The 22,255-nt window shown below is 42.1% G+C and overlaps 1 protein-coding gene across 4 annotated transcripts in view; it reads right to left on the bottom strand.

Moving 5' to 3' along the window:
• Sdcbp (syndecan binding protein) overlaps positions 1 to 13,279 on the bottom strand; it is a 30,443-nt gene extending 17,164 nt beyond the window's left edge. For 2 of the 4 annotated variants that reach the window (NM_001098227.1, NM_016807.2), the window contains exons 1-2: positions 13,200 to 13,279; positions 1,817 to 1,882 (exon numbers count right to left, since the gene is read on the bottom strand). In NM_001098227.1, coding sequence (NP_001091697.1) covers positions 1,817 to 1,867 — 51 coding nt within the window. In that variant the 5' untranslated portion in view covers positions 1,868 to 1,882; positions 13,200 to 13,279. Of the gene's footprint in view, positions 1 to 1,816; positions 1,883 to 13,037 lie in introns of all 4 variants that reach the window. The other 2 variants (XM_006538084.4, XM_030253672.1) reach the window with 2 other exon arrangements.
• Between the last annotated feature and the right edge of the window lie 8,976 nt (positions 13,280 to 22,255).

Below are 22,255 nucleotides of genomic sequence, written 5' to 3'. Positions count from 1 at the left end.
AGAAAAGAAAATTTTAGCAAATAACAAAAATATCTACATCTTTCTTATACTATTTACATGTTAAATCTAGTACTTTACAGAACAAACTAACAACTGAAGTTTTACTTAGAGTTTCACTTGAAACAGTTCAGAAATCATTTTCACCCAAAGGAAACCTGTAAATTAAAAAATTGTGGAATACCTTAAAAACTGAATGATACCACTTTCCACATCTCACCGTCAGTGCCTAACAGTGTGCCTGCAGATACATCAACTGCATGTTCTTTTCTTTCTTGGTATTTGAAACCAGCCTCAAACTCATCACTTAGCTGAGTGTGACATTCCCATCAAGTCTTGACGCCCCTGCCTCCAGCTCCCCAGTACTGGATGAGAGAGAGGCATATGTCACTATGCTCAGCTTGGTTAGTGCTGGGGATGGGCGGATCCAGGGCTTGATACACACAGTCAAGGACAGGCTGTTAAGATTCTGGAGCTGAAAGAAGTTCTACAATAATGTGGTGCTGAACGCAATCATAATGTAGCAATCATAAGTAAGCAATCATAATGGCTACTGCAAAATAATTTACAAAATATGAACTGCCAGTTCGCTGCTGAGGTGAGATGGGCCAGACAAGGAATGTTATACTCTTCTGTAACTTCTTGCCAGGGCATCTCAAGATCAAAACCACACGTGTCATCCATCTGTGGATCCGAGTCAGAACCTCTTAGCCTGAGTGGCTGGACCAGGAATATTTTAAAATCTAGCAGGGACAGAAGAGCCACCCCACTTCCTGCCCCTGCCCATTCCATCTCCCAGCAGCCAGCTCTCTGCTGGAACATCATAGGACCTGTGAGGGGACTCTGCTTCTCTTAGGTCAGCTGACATACTTTCCAGTCTACCCTTGAGCTCTCCCTCCTGCTCTAATAGCAGCACTTACCTCATTGCTTCTGTACACTTTATCCTCAGGGAGGAGGCACATTTATTCTAGACTCATCACACCTCCTAAAGACCTCAAAAACCAACCAAACAAACAAACAAAAATGCTCCAACAAAACTACCACTATCTAAAGGGCTGGCATGCATATTATATATTCCAACAACTTACATGTGTCTTCTGTAATTTAAACTGTACTAAGAAAATTAAGCTATCTTTGAAAATTGTAAAACAAATTTAAGGAAATACTATCTAGGTCTGGAGAGATGACTTAATAGTTAGGAGTACTGAATGCTCTTCCAGAGGACCCATGTTCAATTCCTAGCACCCACAAGGCAGCTCACAACCATCCATAATGAGTTCCAGCAGATTTGACACTCTCACACAGACATTCATACATACATACAACACCAATGGGAAGGAAGGGAGGGAGGAAGAGAGTAAGGGAGGGAGGGAGGGAGGGAGGGAGGAGAGAGAGAGAGAGAGAGAGAGAGAGAGAGAGAGAGAAAGAGAGAGAGAGAGAAAGAAACAAAGGGAGGGAGGGGGGGGAGGAGTGCTCTTGGGCAGGCCCAAGTTCAGTTCCCAGCCCTGGAGCCTAGCAGCTCACAACCGTCTAACTCCAACTACACTACCAACAGATCTAATGCCCCGACTTCCAAGTTTACTTTCAAGATGCATGTATACAAACATACACACACATATACAACTTAACTTCTGTTTATCTAAGAAAGAAATTTTACCCCAGGGCTAATAGATACAGAGAAATAAAAACGAATTTCTAATCAATGTTTTAGTCTACAAGAGACTTAAACAGACTTAGGAATATACCAACTAATGAATATCTCCTGTTTGATTTCAAAGAAAACATTATGAAACATTTTTTAAACGAAAAGCAAACATACCTGAATTACTTTGTCTACCTTCAAATCTTCAAGAGATGGATAAAGAGACATTTCTGCAGATATTTTCTAAAAAATGAAAAAAAAAGTATCACACAGTATGTACAGCCAACAATATGGATATAAACATTTAACAAATGTTTAATACAATAAAAAAGCTTAAAAAACAAAATAAAAATAAAACAACTACAACAAAAATAATGGGACTATTTAAGGCATATCATAGTTAGTAGACATTTAACAGCTGTTACCAAACTGTCTCTCTGTTCCCACAGCTACCCAACTACATTCATCTTGGATTTTAAACATCAAGAAAAGCTCCCTTCATTTCACAAGTTGTGAAAATCAAAGAAGAAAAGCACGTGGCTTACCCTCAGCTGACACAGTACTCCTCAGCTAAACCAGGGTCAGGAAAGAGCCTTTCACAAAACACTCTTGGGCGTGGACAGACATATTACCTTCTACCAACAGTGCCAACAGAAAATAGTATGCAGGCAAACTGCACTAGGAAGATACTCATAGTATATGGAAAAACTTAACATATGCCATCTATATTTTTAGCAATGGTTTTAGCTAGAGGGAAGGGATGTAAAAAAGGAAACTATTGCCTTTCATTGTTAGCATTTCTATATATAGTTCAATGTTTGTTAAGCTACCATAAATTGCTTTTCGTAGCAATTTAAAATAAAATTATCTGAAATATTACACAGACACATGTTTTAAGTTTTGTTTAGCTATTCTGAGGTAAATGCCTGAGACTTCCACTTAGCCAAATAAAACAATTACTAATTACTAATAGGTTTGGCAAATCACTGAGCCTGCTCCATCACCTCCCACTTCCAAATCTATTCTTTATTTCCTGCTCTCCAAACCCAGAGCTGAACCTTTTAAAGCCTGCCTGCACTGCTTAGAGGAGGAGGCTGCTGAGCTCTTGGCCAGGGCAGCCAGCCTCTCAGCCATGCTGGAGCCAGCACACTCTCCAACCAGGCTCCTACAGAACCTGCTTCTCTAGCAGTTCCCACCACGGGGAGATGATTCAACAAGCTTAGCCATGCTATAATGAGCAGAAAAGCAGGAGAAAGCCATCAGGCTACTCCGAAGGAACAGTTCACCCAGAAACCCTTTCCTATGGATTGGTAGTAAATTCTAAACTGTGACATGCTAAAGTGAAAAGTCACTGTAAGTTCGTTCCACCATGTCTCCTAAGAAGCGTCTCACAAGACCCAGAACGAAGCCATCAGCAGGCAGTCTGTCCCTCTGTGCACGTTCTCAGTCCCAGTGATGGTTACTTACTACAACAGCACCCCAACGAAAGACATGAGTTATTGGCCAGGGCTGTCTTAAGAGACCCCCAAAACATACACCCTATGGCTACTGCCCCAGAGATGAATGGTGAAGACACCATACATTTCCTAAGTTAGCTAACTACTCAGTGCTAGTGAGGTTGCGGATACTGGAAGAACACAACCACACTTTACTAAACTAGCATAATTCTTAACTACATTCTAAGTATCTGTATCACAAAGTGTAGTTTCACCCCTCAGCAAGAAAACTTCGAAAAACAAAAAACAAAAACAAAACAAACAAAAAAAAAAACAAAAAAACCCAAAAAACTTCTCTTTGCAACAGATAGAAACCAATACAGAAAACCACAAAACCAATCAAAATGCAGTTGTGAGGCCCAGTCCCAGTGGATCTGTCTACAAAACACTCCTGTACCCAAGGCTCAGAAACACTTCAGAAGAGGGGTGGAAAAGCTTGTAGGCATCAGAAATCAGGGAGCTGCTGTAAGACTATGTATCCTAGTAATGTTGAAAATACGTCCATAAAAGTCTCACCAACACAGCTGCCTATCCATGAGCTGAATATGGACAATAACATACATGCCAATGCAGACAGGCAAAGACCACAAGGCCTCAACCCTACACAAAGAAATACAGACGACTAAAAATGCTGGGGAGTGGGGGCTCTTCCCCAGGGAAGAACATACTAACTGGTTATTCAACTTCAAATGGTCAGCCCTGCAAAGTATATTACAGACTGTGCGGGTTACATTTAGGAATATAAATATAAAGACACACACATACATGCACATGATAAGATGAAAAAGGATGTCCTGAATTTGAAAGACGGCAGGGAGGGTACATTGGAGGGCTTAGAGGGAAGAAAGGAAAGGGAGAAATGTTGTAATTACTTTATAATCTCAAAAATAAAAAGCTGGATGTGGAGAAGCAGAAGAAAGCAGATCATGGGTTCCAAGCCAGCCAGATCTACACAGCAAGTTTCAGGACTACACAGAAAGAACCTGTCTCAAACAACAAAAGTAAAATAAATGGATTCCTGTTTACTAACCAATCACCATGTATTTAATCATGCTATAGGTACTAATACTGTCCATTACATTTTATTAAAAATCATTAGAGTTCTATGTCTTGGGTGGGCAACAATTGACATACAGAAAAACTCAAATCCTTTTTAAGAATTTATTTTTCATATCAACATGAGCTATTCAATCATTCCACTTCTAATACTGGAATATTATTATGCACTCAAATGACTCCTCTCCCCTTCCCCATGCCATCCACACTCCAGCTTCAGGCATGTAGGCCGCTTGCCTCTGGATTTACATCTGTGGACAATTTAACTGAGATTAATGGAATGCATGGCCTTTTGTCGGCTTCCTTCCTACCATATGGTATGCTAAAGGTCATCGATGCTGCGGCATTCATCTATCAGCATTTTATCCTTTTAAAGTGAATATTTTAGATTGTTTCTATACCACTTTATGTTTAGTCATTCTCATCTGGACCTTAGGGCCATAATGAATAATGTTCTTGATAATTAATATATATGCTTCAGGAATTTTTGCATAAAGATATGCCTTTTATACTTTTGATATGTAACTAAGAACATGACTTCTAAATCAATACATTTAACGTTTTTGTAAATGATCAAACTGTTTCTAAAGGGATAACACTATTTTTATACTCTCAGAATTCTTATTTCTCCATTTCCTTACTGCTACAATCTGGTTTGGCTAACGGCCACGCTAGACGTGAAATAGCATGTCAATGTGCTCAGAACCGCATCCTCCTAACAATGATGACACTGGCATCCTTTCATGCACTGGGCCACTTGCTACCTTACTACACCTACATCCTCCATCAACGAAGAAACGCCTACTTAAAGCCCCTGCCTGTTTATTTAACTGGAGTGTTTAGAATGGTAACGGTTCTGCTTAAATTCTAGGCATCAGGTTCTAAATTCATTCAGGTTTCAAAATCAGTGGAACTGGCTAGTTTATAAATACAAATTTAATTCTCAAAGTTCTGCACACTAGAAGGTTCGAGAACAGGGAGAAGTATCCTGTCCTGTGCCACAGACAGTCACTTTCCATTGTGCCTTCACAAGGCAGAAGGGACAGGACAGTTCTGTGGTGTCTCTACTGTCAGGATTCTAGCTCAGGTTGTAAGAGCAAAGCCCCCCAAATCTCACTCCCCAAAACTCAATTTCACCTTCATGTTTGCAGAACTTAAACAATGAATTTTGAAGGCGGGTATACGTTCAGACATATCACATACTCCTATCTGATAGATTTTCAAACATTTTCCTTCCATTCCTTAGACTGCCTTTAATTTTGAGTGTTCTTTGTAGCACAAAAGTCTTTTCTTTGATAAAGTTAAATGTGTTTCCCCTGGCTAGCTGTACATTAAAGACAACATACAGGAACTGACTCATGGTCATTGAAACACTGCTTTGGTCTATGAATTTTACAGATTTAGCTATTATATTTGGATCTTTGATCTAGTTTGAATCTTCATTTTTTTTTTTTTACCACAGTTGAAGCACTGATGCAATTTAATTCTTTCTACCTACATGTCAAGATGTTGTTTCTAGCACTGTTTCTTTAAAAGAATAGATTTCGAAAAGAATAGAGCTCTACTTTGAGAAGAACTGCTTTGGTGGCCTAGCTGAAAATCAGCTGGTGGTTAGTGTGTCATCACTTCTGACCTCTGGTACCACTTCCTTCTGACCTGCCTTCTGACCTGCCCCCTGGTCGTTGCTGGACCTCTACAATAAGCTTTGAGTATGAACTTTCCCACGCCACTCTTTTTTAAGATTCTAATTGTTATTCACTCTCTATATATATACATTTCAGTTTAGTGTGAATTTAGAATCTAGTTACTCTCCCCACTCCTGACTTTTTAACACATTTTAAGTATAGAATTGGGCACTAATAAGCATATACTTAGATCTAGGGGCTAGAGAGATAGCTGAGTGGTTAAGAGCATGCACTGCTCCTGCAGAGGATCTAAGTTCAGTGCCCAGCACCAATGTTGGACATTTGTAACTGCCGGTAACTCTTCCAGAAGTTTAAATACATTCTATTTTATTTTCGTCTCTGATATTTTCTATTTTCCCCTTCGATTTCTTTTACCCTACAAAAGTGATCAAGATTGTATTTTGATTTCTACTTTTTTTAAAAAAAGATTTATTCATTTTATGTATGTGAGTACACTGTTGCTGTCTTTAGACACACACCAGAAGAGGGCATCAGATCCCATTACAGATGGTTGTGAGCCACCATGTGGTTGCTGGGAACTGAACTCAGGACTTACGGAAGAGCAGTCAGTGCTCCTAACTGCTGAGTCATCTCTCCAGCCCTTGATTTCTACTTTTACTGTCATCAAAAAGATGCTTCCTAGTTCAGTATTTTTAAAATTCTTAAGACGAAATGACCTGCACACATACTTGAGAAGAAAATATCTTCTGTGAAATGGATGGGATGTCCTGTTGATGGCTTTAGGTCCATTTGGTCTACAGTACTACTACTCAAGCCCTCCACCGCTTGCTAATGCTCCATTTGGCTATCCTCTCCACTCTTAGAGCTCTGATAAGGAAATCTATTATGCTATTACCTGTTTCTCCTTTGTCCTAATTTACTCTATGTATTTTAAGGATCTGAGGTCATATGGGTGGGCAGGCAGGCAGATAACTGTTTACCTACTGAGTAGGTGCTTTTAGCATTACAGAGCCACACCTTTGTTTTAGTGTCCTAAGCCAGTGGTTCTCAACCTTCCTAATGCTGTGTCCCTTTTATTCAGTTTCTCATGTTGGGGTGACCTCCCCAAACCATAAAATTTTGTTGCTACTTCATAACTGTAATTTTGCTACTGTTGTGAATCACTGTGTTTTTCAATGGTCTTAGGCGACCTCTGTGAAAGGGTTGTTCAACTCTAAAGGGTAACGACCCACAGGTTTAGAACCACTGGTCCTATGTTACCACAGGAAACAGGCTCAATCTATTATATAATAGTAATACATATAATAAACTGGGAAGGATTAGTGGTATTTTGCTGAAGTTTAAGCACTTCTGTCAAACTAATGAACTTAGAGGAAGAGGTCAGAAGGGAAGGGTTATGGTTCATGCGGAGAGCAGATAGAAGGTAAAGGACTTAGAGCAGTTTCTCAACCTGTATGTCAAGACTCAACCCACTGGAGGTTGCATGATCCTTTCAGAGGAGTCACATATCAGGTATCCCGCATATGAAATATTTACATTACGATCTGTAAAAGAAAAATGCCTCTAAGTGTAAGCACCACTTGCCCAAGGACAGAAAGCTTCCTGGAATGACGGGGGTTGTTCACAGCATAACAAACAAGCCAAGTGTTTCCACTGCGGTAAACAAGGTTGGCTGCCCCAACTGTGCAGGATATGCTTGACCACACATATGCAGGAAGTATATCAGGATGTATGCCTGCCTCTGTTGAAGGTGGGAAGTATATAGCCTTATGGAGTTTGCCTCTTTAAGGACCTGACTAATGTAACACACAGACATTTTCTAGGAATCTCAGGTATAGACCTGGCCAGTGGCCATCATTCTGTCTAGCATTTAATAAAGCTTGCTTCAAATTTGCCTCAAAAGTTGTGGTAGCAGTGTTATTCTCCCACAGTAGGATTACCAAGTTCTGTATCTGCATGATGGCTACAAATCAAGTGCTTCAATAATTTGATAGAACTACTCTAATCTCAGTAAAACACGACTTATTTCCAGTTTATAATAGAGCATACAAATGGAATAGAGATGCAGCAGATAGGAGAAAGGGCCTCAGAGCAGGAGTGGCTAGCCGATCCCACAAGCAGCTATGGGAAACACTCTTCCATCCGTGTGTTCTTCCCTCCCAACACTGCAAACAAGCCCCTCTGCATTAGGACCAGATGCTCTCGTTTTAGGCCAATCACAGCCTCCAACTGTGTTTTGTTTCTTTTTTCTATATAAGCAATTAATTGAATAGCTTCCTTCTAGATGAACAAAAGTTTTCCAACCTCTGATAACACTGCTCCTTCCCTCAAGCCTCTGCACTTTGCTCTACTTCTCAGCTGGAGCCAAGGGTTAGCCCTTCTTTCTGGCCCCTTCCTTCCCTCTAAGAACTGGCTGAGTCTGCTACATTCCCTCATGCTGGCTCTCCATGCTGTTCTCACCTTGTTTCTCCTCTGCCTAAAAATCCAGTCAGTCTTTTTTGACCTAGACCAAATGAGATGTCACAGATCTCATGCATAGCAATTGCTCTAGCAATTTTCCTCTAGAATAAAGTCACCTTTAACTGGACAGTCTAGAAGAGAGCACAGGAGAGCTAACACCCCATCTTCCCTCAGAAATCCTAGTCTTCTACACAGCCACCTATGCACTCTCCCCAAGCAGCCCCAGCTTCCCGGCACCACATAAAATTCCCCCCACAATTGACAAGAGCAGGAGTGGACACAAGCAGGAGGCTCCTAGAGAGAACTGGGCCTTCAATGACCTCCTTTTGCATGATCAAGACTCGCTCCAGCCTCTCTGCACCCTCCAGTTTTTAACTTTTGCATAAGAAATAGTGCTCCAAAACGCCAACAAAATCACACAAGCTCAGTGTTTATCATTACAGGGGATGAAACCAGAGGCGTTTTTTATCTTTCATACAGTAACTGGAAAAACAAACAGGTCCTTTTCAAGTTGAAGTGGGTCATTTAGTTGCTATTTCCAGAGCAATCAATTATAAAACCACCCTAAGCAGCCTGTACTGCATCCTATAAATTACTGCATCCTTTGCCATAAACTGTTGCCTGGCTTTCCACCATCCCCAGTCACAAGGCAGAGAGGAAGCCCCTGCTCTAAGTCTCTGATCTAATTCCAAGTGTCAGAAGTATTTAGCTCTTTTTTGCAGAACTATGACTACTCTTGACTCTTTATAATAACCAATGCCAATTACAAGATAATACCAGGGAAGAGTTCTCATGTTAATCCTTTAGAACTCCTATTAAAGCACAGAATTCTGCTGCCAGGTCTTCTATTCAGGAGTGATGGCATGATGCATCACCCAGTGCTCCTGAAATCAAAGCAGCCCCAGAAGTCCTTGCCATCTGTGGGGTCTGCCTGCAACCTCCTGCTCTGTGCTCATCTTATCCCTTGGAAAGAACCCATCCTTTCAGCAATCAGCCCTTCAGGCATGTGTGGCCTACCCCAGACTGGTCGAAACCATAACACTCTGCCATGGCATATGAAGAACCCTGAACCCATGGGAACAGTAAGGCCTTAGAAGATAACTCCCCAAAGACTTTCTGTTAAGAAGATTCTTTTTCTCCTAATAATTTGGGCAATACCAGAGTCTCCTCACAAAACATGAAGACAACAACAACAACAAAGAAAGACTACAAAAAATATTATCTCCAGATAATATTTGGTGCCTTCTAGAAAGGACGGTTACTTCAGGTGGGAAACCTGAGAGTGATGCTCTATCACTACCAACTGCTCTGCTGTTGTTCGGAGCAATCCTATTATCCCTGTAGACATGGTTTGGAAAAACCAAGCGTCTGATGAAGTAACTTCTAGATTAGTAAGAACTTTCTATCTGTCCCCCAACACCCTCAGAGCAATATATGTCACTTAGGCCCACACAAAAATTGAAATAAGGGAAGTGATATTTTGGAAGAACTAGGATTTGGTTTTTGCGGCTACTGCTGCTGCTGAGTCTAATAAGAAAGCCAAAATTCTGCTCTTTCAGCCACAGCTGCAGAGAAGAAAGCTAAGGAGAAAGGTGGTGCAGGTGAGACCAGCTGGTGAATTCTAGGTCTAACATGAAGAACCCGATCATATACACTGGGAGGTTTTGGATGGAATCCTTCTAAGCAAAATTCTTCAAGCCTGAGAACCAGTGAGTAAACAACTTAGTTCTTTTAGTTGGAGAAACAAATCCCGTAGTCAGCAGGAAGAGCTCTGTCCTGCAGCACTTCCAGAAAAGTCCCAGCCATCCTCTCTCACTAAGATGGTACGGGTTTTTTTTAACAACTTTTATTTGTATTCCAAATTTCCTGTGCATCATTTGTAGAGGCCAACTGTAGATAAATAAGAGAGATGACCAGAAGGAACTAGTAATGTAGGCACTTTTAAAAATCAACTGCACCAATTATTCTATTTAATGTTTATAAGCCTAAGTGAAAATTCTCTTTAAATAAGAACAATAATGGGTACTCCCTCACCATAATCCTAAGCCACTCAAGTTATTAAAGATACTGTATTTGACCACAGAAATAAAAAAAATTAACGAAAAGTATTGACATAACTCATTGATCGTTGTGATCTGGAATTAGTATTGTGTTTTAATGACCCAAATACAAGAAAAATCAAAAGCAATGATGTGCTGGAACAAAGATAATAGTTGAAATCTTCACAATGGTTAAAAGATAGGACCACATATTCTAATTGGGGAAATTAGCGCAAGTCAAATATGTGGCCCATTTCAACTATGTATAATCAAACCCAAATACTTTGGAATGGCTTAGTTTTCCTTCGTTGAAATCACTCTTAAAATTTCCGGTAATGTTCCACTGTGGAACTTTTCACTTCAGACAACTAAATACAAATAATTTAAAAGCATAAATAAGAAAAAGTGTTGTGTTGAATTCAAATAAAATAATAAGGACCTTGGTTGTCCAGAGGGACAAAAGACAATCCTTGTAGTTCATATAATGTGTCAAAGAACATACCTGAATCAATCCTAACAGAAATTCTGTGACCACATGGAATGAACACACCACACACACACACACACACACACACACAGTGAAAGAGAACTCACTTAGGTCAGGTCCCAAGAGAAGTATTTGACTTTAGCTAATCTTCAGATAAAAACTACCTCAGGCATAAAAAAAAAAAAGTTCCCAGGAGTGGGGGCAACGACTGGACTGTAAAAAAATAAATAAACCAAACATCCCAGGGGCTTCTGATGATCAGCCACTGAGACCTGCGCCCATATGTGTCACAGGTTAGTATAGGGTCTATAGAGGGGAAGCGGTTACCCTTCATTACAGCTGTAAGAGGAGCTGGAGCTGTTGTGATCTGTTGTGATGTGACAGGAGTCTTGCAGGGGGAGAGCCTTCAGCTCGGAAACGTGGAAGGAGGTTCTGCTTATTCTCCGTCAGGAGTGGGGCCCAGGAAGGTTCAGACCATGTACACTAGTAGGGCACACTAAGAAGGTGACAAAGTTAAAACTGTAGAGTTGTTGTGAGTCTGGGCCCCAGGGGCCTAGGTTCCTGGCAGGTCTGTATGCAGGAGCTCCAAGGAACACATGCTGTTCAGTTCCCAGCACCCATTCTTGGGGCAACTGACAAAACCACTAATTCAACCCCACAGGCACGCTGACTCTGGCCTCTCCACTCCCTGCACTCCCCATCCCACTCCCACGTATGTACACACACACATACACACACACACACACACACCATTTTTTAAAAAGCTAGCGGAAAGAAACTATCATTTTTTAAATATAGTTGTTCAAAGCCTTTTACAATTTTAAGAAAGTTAAGTATAAGAGGAGTAACTCCTACAATTTAGACATCTGCTCCAATTATAACTCCAGACACAGTAAGACCGCTTCATGTCTTTAGTTGACATGTACTTGCAAAGGGTGACAATCATACCTACTAGCTTGGTCACAGTGACACTGACCAAAACACAGCCAAACTTAACCATAACTGAAAGTTATAATCCAAAATGTTATTACTAACTGGAAAAACAGACACATACAGCAGAAAATCATGCCTTCCTCAGTGTTAAACTGAGGGAAACATATTTACATGTCTGACCATAGAGGCACTATCTGAACCAGTACCTAAGACCGTAAAAGAACTGGCCTGCCAGAGGAAATATGGCTGGCTGGTGGGCACAACCAAAGCCTATGCCAAGCACAGGGGAGGTTTTATACTGTATGCTCTACATTTTAAATGCTTAAAATTTTGAGCCATATGTTTACTAATTACATCCTTAAAAGCTAAAATTTTCAGTAAGTGTTGCAACATTTGGCAATTAATAAGTACAAGGAGAACGATTATTAAATGTATAAGTATTTTAAAGTGTGTGGGTGTCTTTTACAGTCTCTGGATGTTTACTACCTAAGAGAAAGTGGCAAAAATGGGGGGAAGTCGGTGAGCCGTGCTCATTTTAAAGGGCTGCTTAATTCAAAAGTGCATCAAAATCTTAATCAGCCCTTTCTTGTTCATGATTTTTAAATCCTCTTTAATAGATCCAGCACAGCTAAAATCTGCTTCCAAAGTTAAGTGACTCTGGCTATAATGGAGTAATTGTTTACTGAGCCTTCTCGTCATTCCATTTCCTTATTTCCTGGTGCAAGTCATCTGATCAGTAATACTTACGTACCACTTAAGACCTACCAGTTTAAGGACCTAAGTTGTTAACAGGATGAAAAGGCATATTTTCTGCTTTGTCCTATCCTCACATCGGGAAAATGAGAGTACAAATCTGCTGAACTATATCACCTTGACATTTCAAAAGTAAGACAATTGACCAGGGCAGCAGCTATTTTCAATATAACTTTCGTTCTTAAACATTTGTTCTCGGTGTAAAGCGTGCGTGTTAAGAATTTAAAACTCTACACTTTCTAAGTAATTTACCTAATGGAAAACAAAACAAAACAAGAAAAAAAAAAGCTATGTGTCGAAGATAGGACGAATACAACAAACGATCCCACACACTCCACGGCTCCATAACTGCACTTCTGAAACTGGAAACTTTCCACGTCTGTACGCCTCCCTCCGCCCCGTATTAGAAGGAAATCCTCCAAGGAGATCTGAGTCACCAGACCTCCGGAGACCGTTCCTGGTGCACACACCCCGCTGCAAGCCCTGGCCCTCCCTGCCCCCTTCCAGAGCAGCGGCTCCGCAGCTAACCGTTGTCACCTCCGGTCCGTCGCGCCCTGCCAGCCGTCCGGAAGCCGCTGAGGACGCCACCGAGTGCGGGCGAGGACCCGGCCAGACCCACCCGGGGCCCGAAGCAGAGCGCCGGACCAGCTCCGAGACCTGCCGGGGCCCGGGACCCCCGCGGCCACTCACCTGCCCCGAGGACCGCGCCGCTCCTGCTGCCCGCTCCAGCTCCACACAACCGAACCTCGGGGCCCGCCCTGCGCGTCATCACCGCCCCCGCCTTCCGCCGCGCAGGCGCAGGCGCACGCGCCGTCCCCATGACAACGCGGCACAGCCCGAGCGACCACCAGCCCACCCTCCCTCTACGAAATCCTCCCAACTCCCGGCTCCAGCCTCGGTTCCCTGGCAGCCCCCGCCGCCTTTTACTACCCTTTGTTCCCAGAACGAATGCTCATTGGCTGCTGACTGTTACTCTCGGTGTTGAACACACACACACACACACACACACACCCTGAAATAAATAAAACCCACATTCTAATCTTAAAAACACGGACTATGTGCTTTCTGAGAGTTGATGGTGCTGATAGGGGAATCCAGATGTTTGGGGTGTACATGAATATGTGAAACTGACAATATCTACACCAGTCCATGGCTGAGGCCATTTCCTAGTAACAGTATATGACATCATTGGCATGCAAGCAATTGTCTATCTAAATTATTCATCATCACAGTCATTTGAAATTTTATCTCTGGTAAAACAATAAGCATTACATGACAAGAGGAATGAAAATGTGATGCTCCAGGGAGAATATGGCTTAACTGATGAACAACTTGTAAAACGAGTTACGGGATGGAAAAGGAAGAAATACAGTTCTATTCACAGCTGGCAAGATTATCTATGTAAACAAAGAGAAAATAAACACCAGTAAGCAGAATAAGCAGCTACAGCAAGGTTGCTACGATACACGGTTAATATACACACGAGTCAATTACTTTCCTATCTGCACGAAATGAGCAATTGGAATTGAATATTAAAAATATATCAAGATAAAATACTTAGCTACAAGCCTAGTTGAATGAATATCTGTGTGAAGGAAAACTCCTAATTAGAATTTCATGCTGTGGAAATAAATAGGTTGGAATGTCGAAAGTCCAGAGGAAGATCACCATATCTTGGGCTAAATCCTGGCCCTCCAGAACAGCCATTCCTTGTTTCCCTGTGTCTAAACTAACATCTTGTGACAATAAACAACAGGTCTTTAGAATCTATTGAATTAGCAGGCAACTAGCTTCTACCAATCCAAATGCTTAGAATGCCACCAGAAAACACCTTGCGTCTTACAGAAAGGTTCCCTGAACCTCACCCCCACTGCCTTGTCCTGCCTCTCTGAAGTAAGCGCCTATGTATTGTAAGCTTGCCTTGACTGATGACTTCCTCTGTCCTGTAAAATGGTGCACGCCTTTAATCCCAGCACTTGGGAGGCAGAAGCAGGCAGATTTCTGAGTTCGAGGCCAGCCTGGTCTACAGAGTGAGTTCCAGGACAGCCAGGGCTACACAAAGAAACCCTGTCTCAGAAAAACAAACAAAAACAAAAACAAAAACTATGAGAGCTACTTGAGGCTACTTGTTGGAACATAGAATTTGAAGTAACCTAAATCTGTGTTCCCAGGCCATGGTCACTCAAAATGGTTCCAAAATCAACTATCTCTTATCACCTTTAAGATGAGAGCTGCGGTTTCTTTGTGTTGACAGGGAGTTCTAAAGAAAATGAAAGATCTGAGTAAAGTGGGGGACGCCCACCTTTATACATAGGAAGAAAGATTTTATGGAGATGTCAGTTCTGCCCACCATCTATAGATCTCATCCAATCTCAGTCAAAATCCTATCAAGTCATAGATACCAACAAGCTGGTTCCACAGTTTGTGAGAAAAACAAAACACCAAGGCGGGCAAGATGGTTTAGTGGAGTGAAAGCATTTGCTGAAAAACAAACAAAAAAAACAAAAAATACTGTCAACCTGGAAAGAGAGAGCCAACTGGAGATGTTGTCCTCTGACTTCACATGTTTGTGCTGTGTGGCAGGAGAACTGTACACATATACATGGGCACACACACAAACAGTAAATAAACTAATCATAAAGGATGCTGAAGAAGATAAAATATGTAGCTTGAGGGTGTTTTACTGTGGCTACAAGAACAAATTACCAAAGGCTAGGTGGTTGGAGCAACGGAACAGGGAATACCTGTTATATCTTGAGTTACCTAAAGACTTTGGATCTAACAAGGACCCACCTCCTAATGTGCAGATAGCCAACTTCTCATTGCAACTAAAAGACAGGAGAGAAAAACAAGGGGCGATGAGGAAAGAAGAGGGGAAGAGGAAGGGAAGAAGGGCAGAGTTCATGAATCACACTACAGAGTGGGCTTCCTTGTAGGAACTAGAATTAGAGACACGAAAATTCTGTTCATAACAGCAGTAACTCAGTACAAAACTCCTTTGATGGTATAGCATAGTAATCAAGGGAGAGTAGAGATGACAGGCAATGAAGCAGAGAAATAGAATCAACAAATGCACCGAATAGATCTTGACAAAGAAGCAAAGTCACACAGCTGTGAGTTCGACCCCTCTGTATCATGAAGGAGAAGATGAAGAAGAAACAAACCTAACAGCAGCCATTTTACAAGCCTTTAATCTCAGCACTCAGGAGGCAGAGGCAGGAGTTCAAGGCCAACCTGGTCTACAAGTAAGATCCTGGACAGCTAAGGATTACATAGAGAGAGAGAGAAACCCTGTCTGAAAATAACTAAAAGCCGGGCAAAAGTTCTGAAAGATACAGATGGAGAGCAATTTGAAAAGAAATTCAGAATCCTGTAAAAGTAGGAGACTGCAAATTTAAAAATGAGACCACCATCCGCATCTATCAGAAAGCTAAAATTCAAAGCACTGGTAACACCGACTGCCAAGAAGAATGGTAAGACACTCATGAGCCCAGCCACTGGACAGCAGTGTAGAACTTCCTTACAAATCGAACTGTGGTTCTCTCATAGGAATGATGTTCAAGAAACATTAGCCGTGCTTCTGGGCACGTAGCTGAAAAGTTATGTTCGCAACACAACTGCCCATGAATATTTATATCAGAGTATTGATTATTACCAAAGCAGGTCACAAGATGTTCTTCAAGAGATAGAGAAAACGTTGGGGAAGGGTTCCATCGGTAAAGTGCTGCCTTGAAAGCACAAAGACCAGAGTCTCAGCCCCAGAACTCACAGCAAAAGAAACTTGGGGTGGTGGTACAAGATGGCAATCTCAGCACTAGGGTGGCAGAGGCAGCTGGGTTCTGGAGGTTTCCTGGCCTGTCATCTTAGCCTAGTCAGTGAGTTCCGGACATTAAGAGATACTATCTCAAGAAACAGAGTGGACAGTTGCCAGGCTGCGTGTCTGGCTCACTGTTAGAGTCCCAGGAGTGCTGCCCGCGTGCTGCTCAGGGTAAGCAGATACAGTGCGTAATGGAGATCCTCAGTTCGTGCTTTTCCCCAATGGGAAATAGCTGAACACTCAGGGCCTTTCTATTTCGGGTTAGCATGGAGAACTCCAGGGTTTCATGCTCCTTGACTTCCCTCAGATAGAGGCCAATGTGGGGGACAAGATCAGAACTGGAGAAAACCTGCACCAAGCTCAGAGCCTTAGAAATTAATTAGCAGAGTTTTCCTACAGACAGTATCTGAGGAAGGATATGGTACCCATGGTTGACCTTTAAGCTTCCCATGCATGGATGCAAACGTGCATGTGCAGCTGCATACACAGGTGCCTGTGTGCACTCCTGTGTACATGTGCAAATGCATGCACACACAGACACACAGGGATACACAGACACATGTACACACACACACACACACACACACACACACACATGCCTAATGAGCTATAAAGCCACAAAAAGACATGAGAAAGGTCACTATATCAATATGTGGCTTCAATGCCCCACTAAGAATACAAGGATAGGAGGACTATAAGTTCGTTCGAGGTCAGACTGGCTTACCTGGTAAGTTCTTATTTGAAAGACAGATACTTCAATGCATTTTAGAAACTAACCTAAAATGACTACAATGCTGTGTGATCCAACAATACTCACTTCCAGAAACAGCAAAATTACAGACAGCCAAAATACCAGAGATCACCAAGAGGTTGAGGGAGATGGAGAAATGTGAATTACCGAGATCTGTAGATGTTTTTATGTGATACCTTAACAGTAGATACATGCTATTAAGCATTTGTCAAAGAACATAGGACAGAACACTGTTTTATTCATGTGTGCATGTATTTGTGTTATCTGTTTTTTATAATGTAATATATGATATAATATAATATAATATGTATGTATTTTTATGTAGTTATCTATGTGCTTTTTTGGTCCCCAGCTCCTATCGCAAATCTTCAAAAACCCTTAAGCTGTAGCCTTCTGAGTGAGAAGGTTTGTTGTTAACTAAGTGAGATGGCTTATGGCTGGACTGAGGTGGAGGGCTCTGAAGAGTTTCAGGTTGGAGGTTGTCACCGAAAGGCTAAGCTTGGGGTTAGGGCTGAAGCTTTCAGCCACAACCCTTGGCATCCAAAGAGGAGAGGTCTGAAGTCTGACTCCCTGCACATGAGCAAACCATGGAATCCCGAACAAAACATCTCTGCATGACGGCTCCTGGGGCCTTGAGTGGGAAGGCAGTGCTACACGCAGGCCCGTTCCACGAGGGTAACGGCCTTTGCTAGTTTGATCTCCAGACCTTAACGTTGGTACTTTTTCATCTGCCCAGCTGTCTCCCCTCTAATAAAACTACTCTCACGAGTCTGGTCCTCCGGGTGACTTCGGTGAGTCATCTCCTAGCTAATCATTGAGCCTGGGTGGGGGACGGTGAGTACTTTCAAATGTGTGCTCTAGTTAGAAAGCAGTGTGCGCAGCATAGGAAGATAGCACAATTTTATTGGATATCTCTCCCTAGCTGGGGTCTGTTGTGAACTGGAAGCACTCTGAGTCAAAGCTGAATTGAATACTGGAACACTCAGTGTGAGAGAATTGTCGACAGAGCAGACATGCTGTGTAACACACAGAGGGCTCTGATGAAAACTATGGTTTTCAGTTAATATTATATCCATCCTGACTATGAGTTGTACTAAATTACTGCATAAATGTACATTTTGTATGAAAAGCTGTGTTCAGAGTAGAGGGAGTATATGTGAACTCTCTATACCATTAGGGTCACTTTTCCTGTAAACACAATAGACTGTTGTTTGTTTGGTTGGTTTTTTTGAAGCAGGCCTTTTTTGTATATTCCTCGTTGTTCTGTAATTCACTCTGTAGACCAGGCTAGCTTCAAATAGATCGAACTAACCTCAAACTCAGAAATCCACCTGTCTCTGCTTCCTGAGTGCTGGGATTAAAGGCATGAGCTCTAGCACATGCCTCAAAGCACTGCTTTAAGGAATAAAAATAATACAAAACTAAAATAGCTATACAAAGCTCTGATAGACATTTGATAAAGAAGAAAACCTCAGGTACTACAAAATGATGTTGCAAGGGAATTGATATTAGCCTAGAAGTTCACTAATGCCTCCTTGGAGAGGTAGCATTTAGCCTGAAGGGTAGGAATTAGCCAAATGACTAATGGAGGAAAAGTGTCCCGGGCAAGGGGGAACATACTGGAAAAGCTCTGCAGTTGATGAGCAGAACCTTGATGCACTAGGCAGCTGAAAGGCAACTGTGCTTAGGGCACCAGGATAAAAGACAAATGGCTAAGATGGGGCTGGGCAATAGGAAATGCTTCCTGAACACAGTCGCATTAAAAGCACTGCTTCTGCTGATGCATGGAGGACAGATTACAGGCAAGGACAAGCCTTCATTATGACTGTCAGGTGGCCTGGCCTCCAGACGTTCACTGCTGATCGCCAATATAGTGGGATTCAGAGGTATTTGGAAACTTTAACAGATGGGGCCTCGTTAAAGGTCATCCATCAGTGGCGTTCTCCTGGGGAAATGTATGCCTTGCTTGTGGAATTAGTTAGCTGACCTAAAAGACCAAATTTCATAACCATGCTCTGGCTTCTTGCTTGCCCGTGTGGTCTTCCTCTTCTGAAGCTGGTGAATTCTTTATATTTAGGTTAAATTGTGACACAGCCACGTAGATTCTCACCAGAGCCTAAACAGATGGGACCATCTGATATGTTGGACTTTCAGCCTCCAAAGCTATGAGCTCATTGAAGTTCTAAATGCCCAGCTTTAGGTATTTTGACGTAGCAACTGAAAGATGAATGAGTACAGGAGACCTCTCCAGCAATAGTTATGTTTCAGTTACTGAGCATAGACATGTAGACAATTCTAAATTTAAATAACTTAAGGAGATAGAAAGACTTCATGGTTGGTCAAGTTTGGATTAATTACAGGGAAGGAACCAATTGCCAGTGTTTTGATATAAGCATGCTGTTGACAGTGGCAAACTTTCTGAGGTAGAGTACACTGAAATGAACACAGAGGGGCAGGACAATTGGCAGTTGGTAAGATTGATTAGATCTGAAGGCAGATGTGCATTAATCGTTGTGAGTTTACTAACAGGTGCCTGAAAGATGTCTGGAAAGGTGGCTCAAAGGTTAAGGGTATTTACTATACATGCCCCTCATATTTGGATAATCTTTATATAAACATAGTAAGATTAAAGTATTATTACTTCAGGCCCAAACATGATCATGTTAGAGTACCAATGAAGATCCATCAATGGAACACTCCTTGGTCAAGAGTCTTTGGACTGGGTGAAGAGTCAATCACCTAGCCAAGGGGCCACCACTTAAGAATAGACCTCTTCCCAAGAAAGTAGGTTTACCTTAAGTCATGCTAAAGAGACAGACAAAATCATTCTCCTTTAATGGGCTAATATACTTTAAATTTCCTCAATTCCTACCTCCACCACAAACTCTCCCAGAGCATAGCCATGCTGCTTAAATCTGCCTGCTTTTCTGAATTAGTCAGAAAAGTGTAGCTTTTTCTTTTCTTCCTTCTATCCCTAGCACTGTTTGGACTTCAAAACGCCCCATCTCCATCATGGCTCTGCCTGTCCCACATTACTGATACCATGCCAGCTAAGAAGCAGAGCAATTTCCTTCCCTCTTCCACTCCTCTCCTCTGAGTAGCATTTGAGGTTTATAGCTGACTAAATTGAGGGAAAAAAAAGAAATAATAATTTTAAAAAAATGACTGTCCCTATGTATGGTGGAGGAAAAAGTTTATGATAGATACATGGGAGAACATAGCCAGAGACAGGGGCATCTGAGAGTCCAGCATAGACATGTTCCTGAGCTAGGTGAGAAGGGAGAGAGGAAGGAAGAGAGGGGGACCAGGTGCAGCACCAATAAGTCCCAAAAGAGGAGGGGTAACCAAATTGGCTGAATTATACAGGGAAGAGCAGCTGGGGGGTGGGGGGGGGGCAGAGAAGCCCAGCCTCTTGTGCTGGAAATGTTTAGGGTAGGGTATATCAGCCAGGAGGGCCTTGTGACAGGATGGGCCTGAGGGAGAAGCTATGACCAGGTTTGATCTGATAGATTAAGTAGGCAGGACTTGTGAAACTAACTCCTACCCTGTGATATTTTCTTTTGAATTCTAATAAAATTGTCTCAAGCTTCTGCTTGAATCTATTTTAAAACTCTTTTATTATTTTATTTATTCTTACTATTTTATGTGCATCGGTGTTTGCCTGCGTGTTTGTCTGAGAGTGTCAGATCTGATGGCACTAGAGTTATAGACAGTTGTGTGATGAGCTGCTATGAGGGTACTAGGAATTGAACTCAGATTCTCTGGAAGAGTGGTCAGTTCTCTTAACCACTGGGCCTTCCCAGTAGCCTCCTACAATTATTTTATTAATGGAACTAAGAGGTAGCCCTGGTTACCTTGGAGTCATCTAGTGATCCTAAAGGGATCCCCCCCCCAAAATCTAGTATCAACCACGGTTTGGCTACAGATAGGATTTTCAGTAACTTGATGTAAAAGTAAATCTGTAAGTGTATATTACTCTAGCTACCATTCTGGTAGAGCATGACCAACCAAGCACATAGCTGCTTATAAAAGTCACCTTGGTGTTTCACGGTATGCCTGCAGTACAGCAATATCTTCCTAGTATCTCATGCTATGGCTACAACGGTATTTATTTGAAGGGAGTAAAACTGCAAGTAATTATCAGAAAAAATCAATCTTTAGAACTGAGCATTTCCTCTGTTCAAGCTGCATGGAGCTACTAAAATTGGCATTGCTGCTCTCCGAAGGTTTCCTTTTACCAGAAAGCATGAGTGGATCACCCGTAGGTCACATGTTCTGAGTGATATAACTTCCTCTTGCAAAAGTCTCAGCCACAGGACAAAGCGGCTTCCTGAAAGTCCTTAGGTCAGCCTTTGTTCTAGAGCACACATGCCTGAAAGCGCTAGTTATAGCAACAGGATTGTAAACATTTTGTTAAACAATTGACCACCTAAAACATCTCCTAGCTGCCTTGGGGGGTATGCTGTTTTATTTTTACATTTTTCATTTATTCTGTGAGAATTTCATACATGAATACAACAATGTATTTTGATTATAAACCCTCCAACTCCTCTCAGATTCCTCCCACCGATCCCCCTGCTAACTTCATGTCCTCTTCCTGTTTTTTATAACCCAGTGAGCCCACCCATTGGACGAGACACTGCATGACGAGACACTGCGTGAGGAGACACTGAGCAGCGACAGCAGCAGGAGTGCCCGTTGAGATGACCCAGCAGGTCTCAGTCCTACTCTGTCCTTGCCCTTTACCCAAGTTCTCCTGTAAGACCCCCGAAACTGGGGAGACCTCCGCTCAAGTCCCAGATGAGCTGGCTGGCACCCCACTAACTCGAGAGAAAACCATACCTGATGCAAACTGCAAGAGGCTTTATTGTCAGCTAGCTGAGGAAAGGGGAGTTTGACCCCAGCAGTAACAGGAGGGGGTTTTTAAAGGAAAAGTGAGGAGCTAGGAGGAGAGTTGGGAGGAGTTGGGAGAAGTTTGGCTACAGCTCTTCTCTGGAGGGTATCCTTGGTAAAATTACAAGGCATTAGGAGTGGGGAGTTAGTTGTAGCTCTTCTTTGCGGAGTTTATCTCTGTGTCCTTGGCAAGCGCCTGGCTAGGTCTTTTTACAATTATCGCATCTCTGGTTGTAAAGTATAGAAACAAAAAGGCTTTTTTCTGGCTATAGAGAACAAAGAGCT

Source organism: Mus musculus, chromosome 4, assembly GCF_000001635.26.
Source record: "Mus musculus strain C57BL/6J chromosome 4, GRCm38.p6 C57BL/6J".
Taxonomy (NCBI): domain Eukaryota; kingdom Metazoa; phylum Chordata; class Mammalia; order Rodentia; family Muridae; genus Mus; species Mus musculus.
The sequence above is the reverse complement of the archived record's forward strand: the minus strand, read 5'-3'. Positions and strand labels throughout refer to the sequence as shown.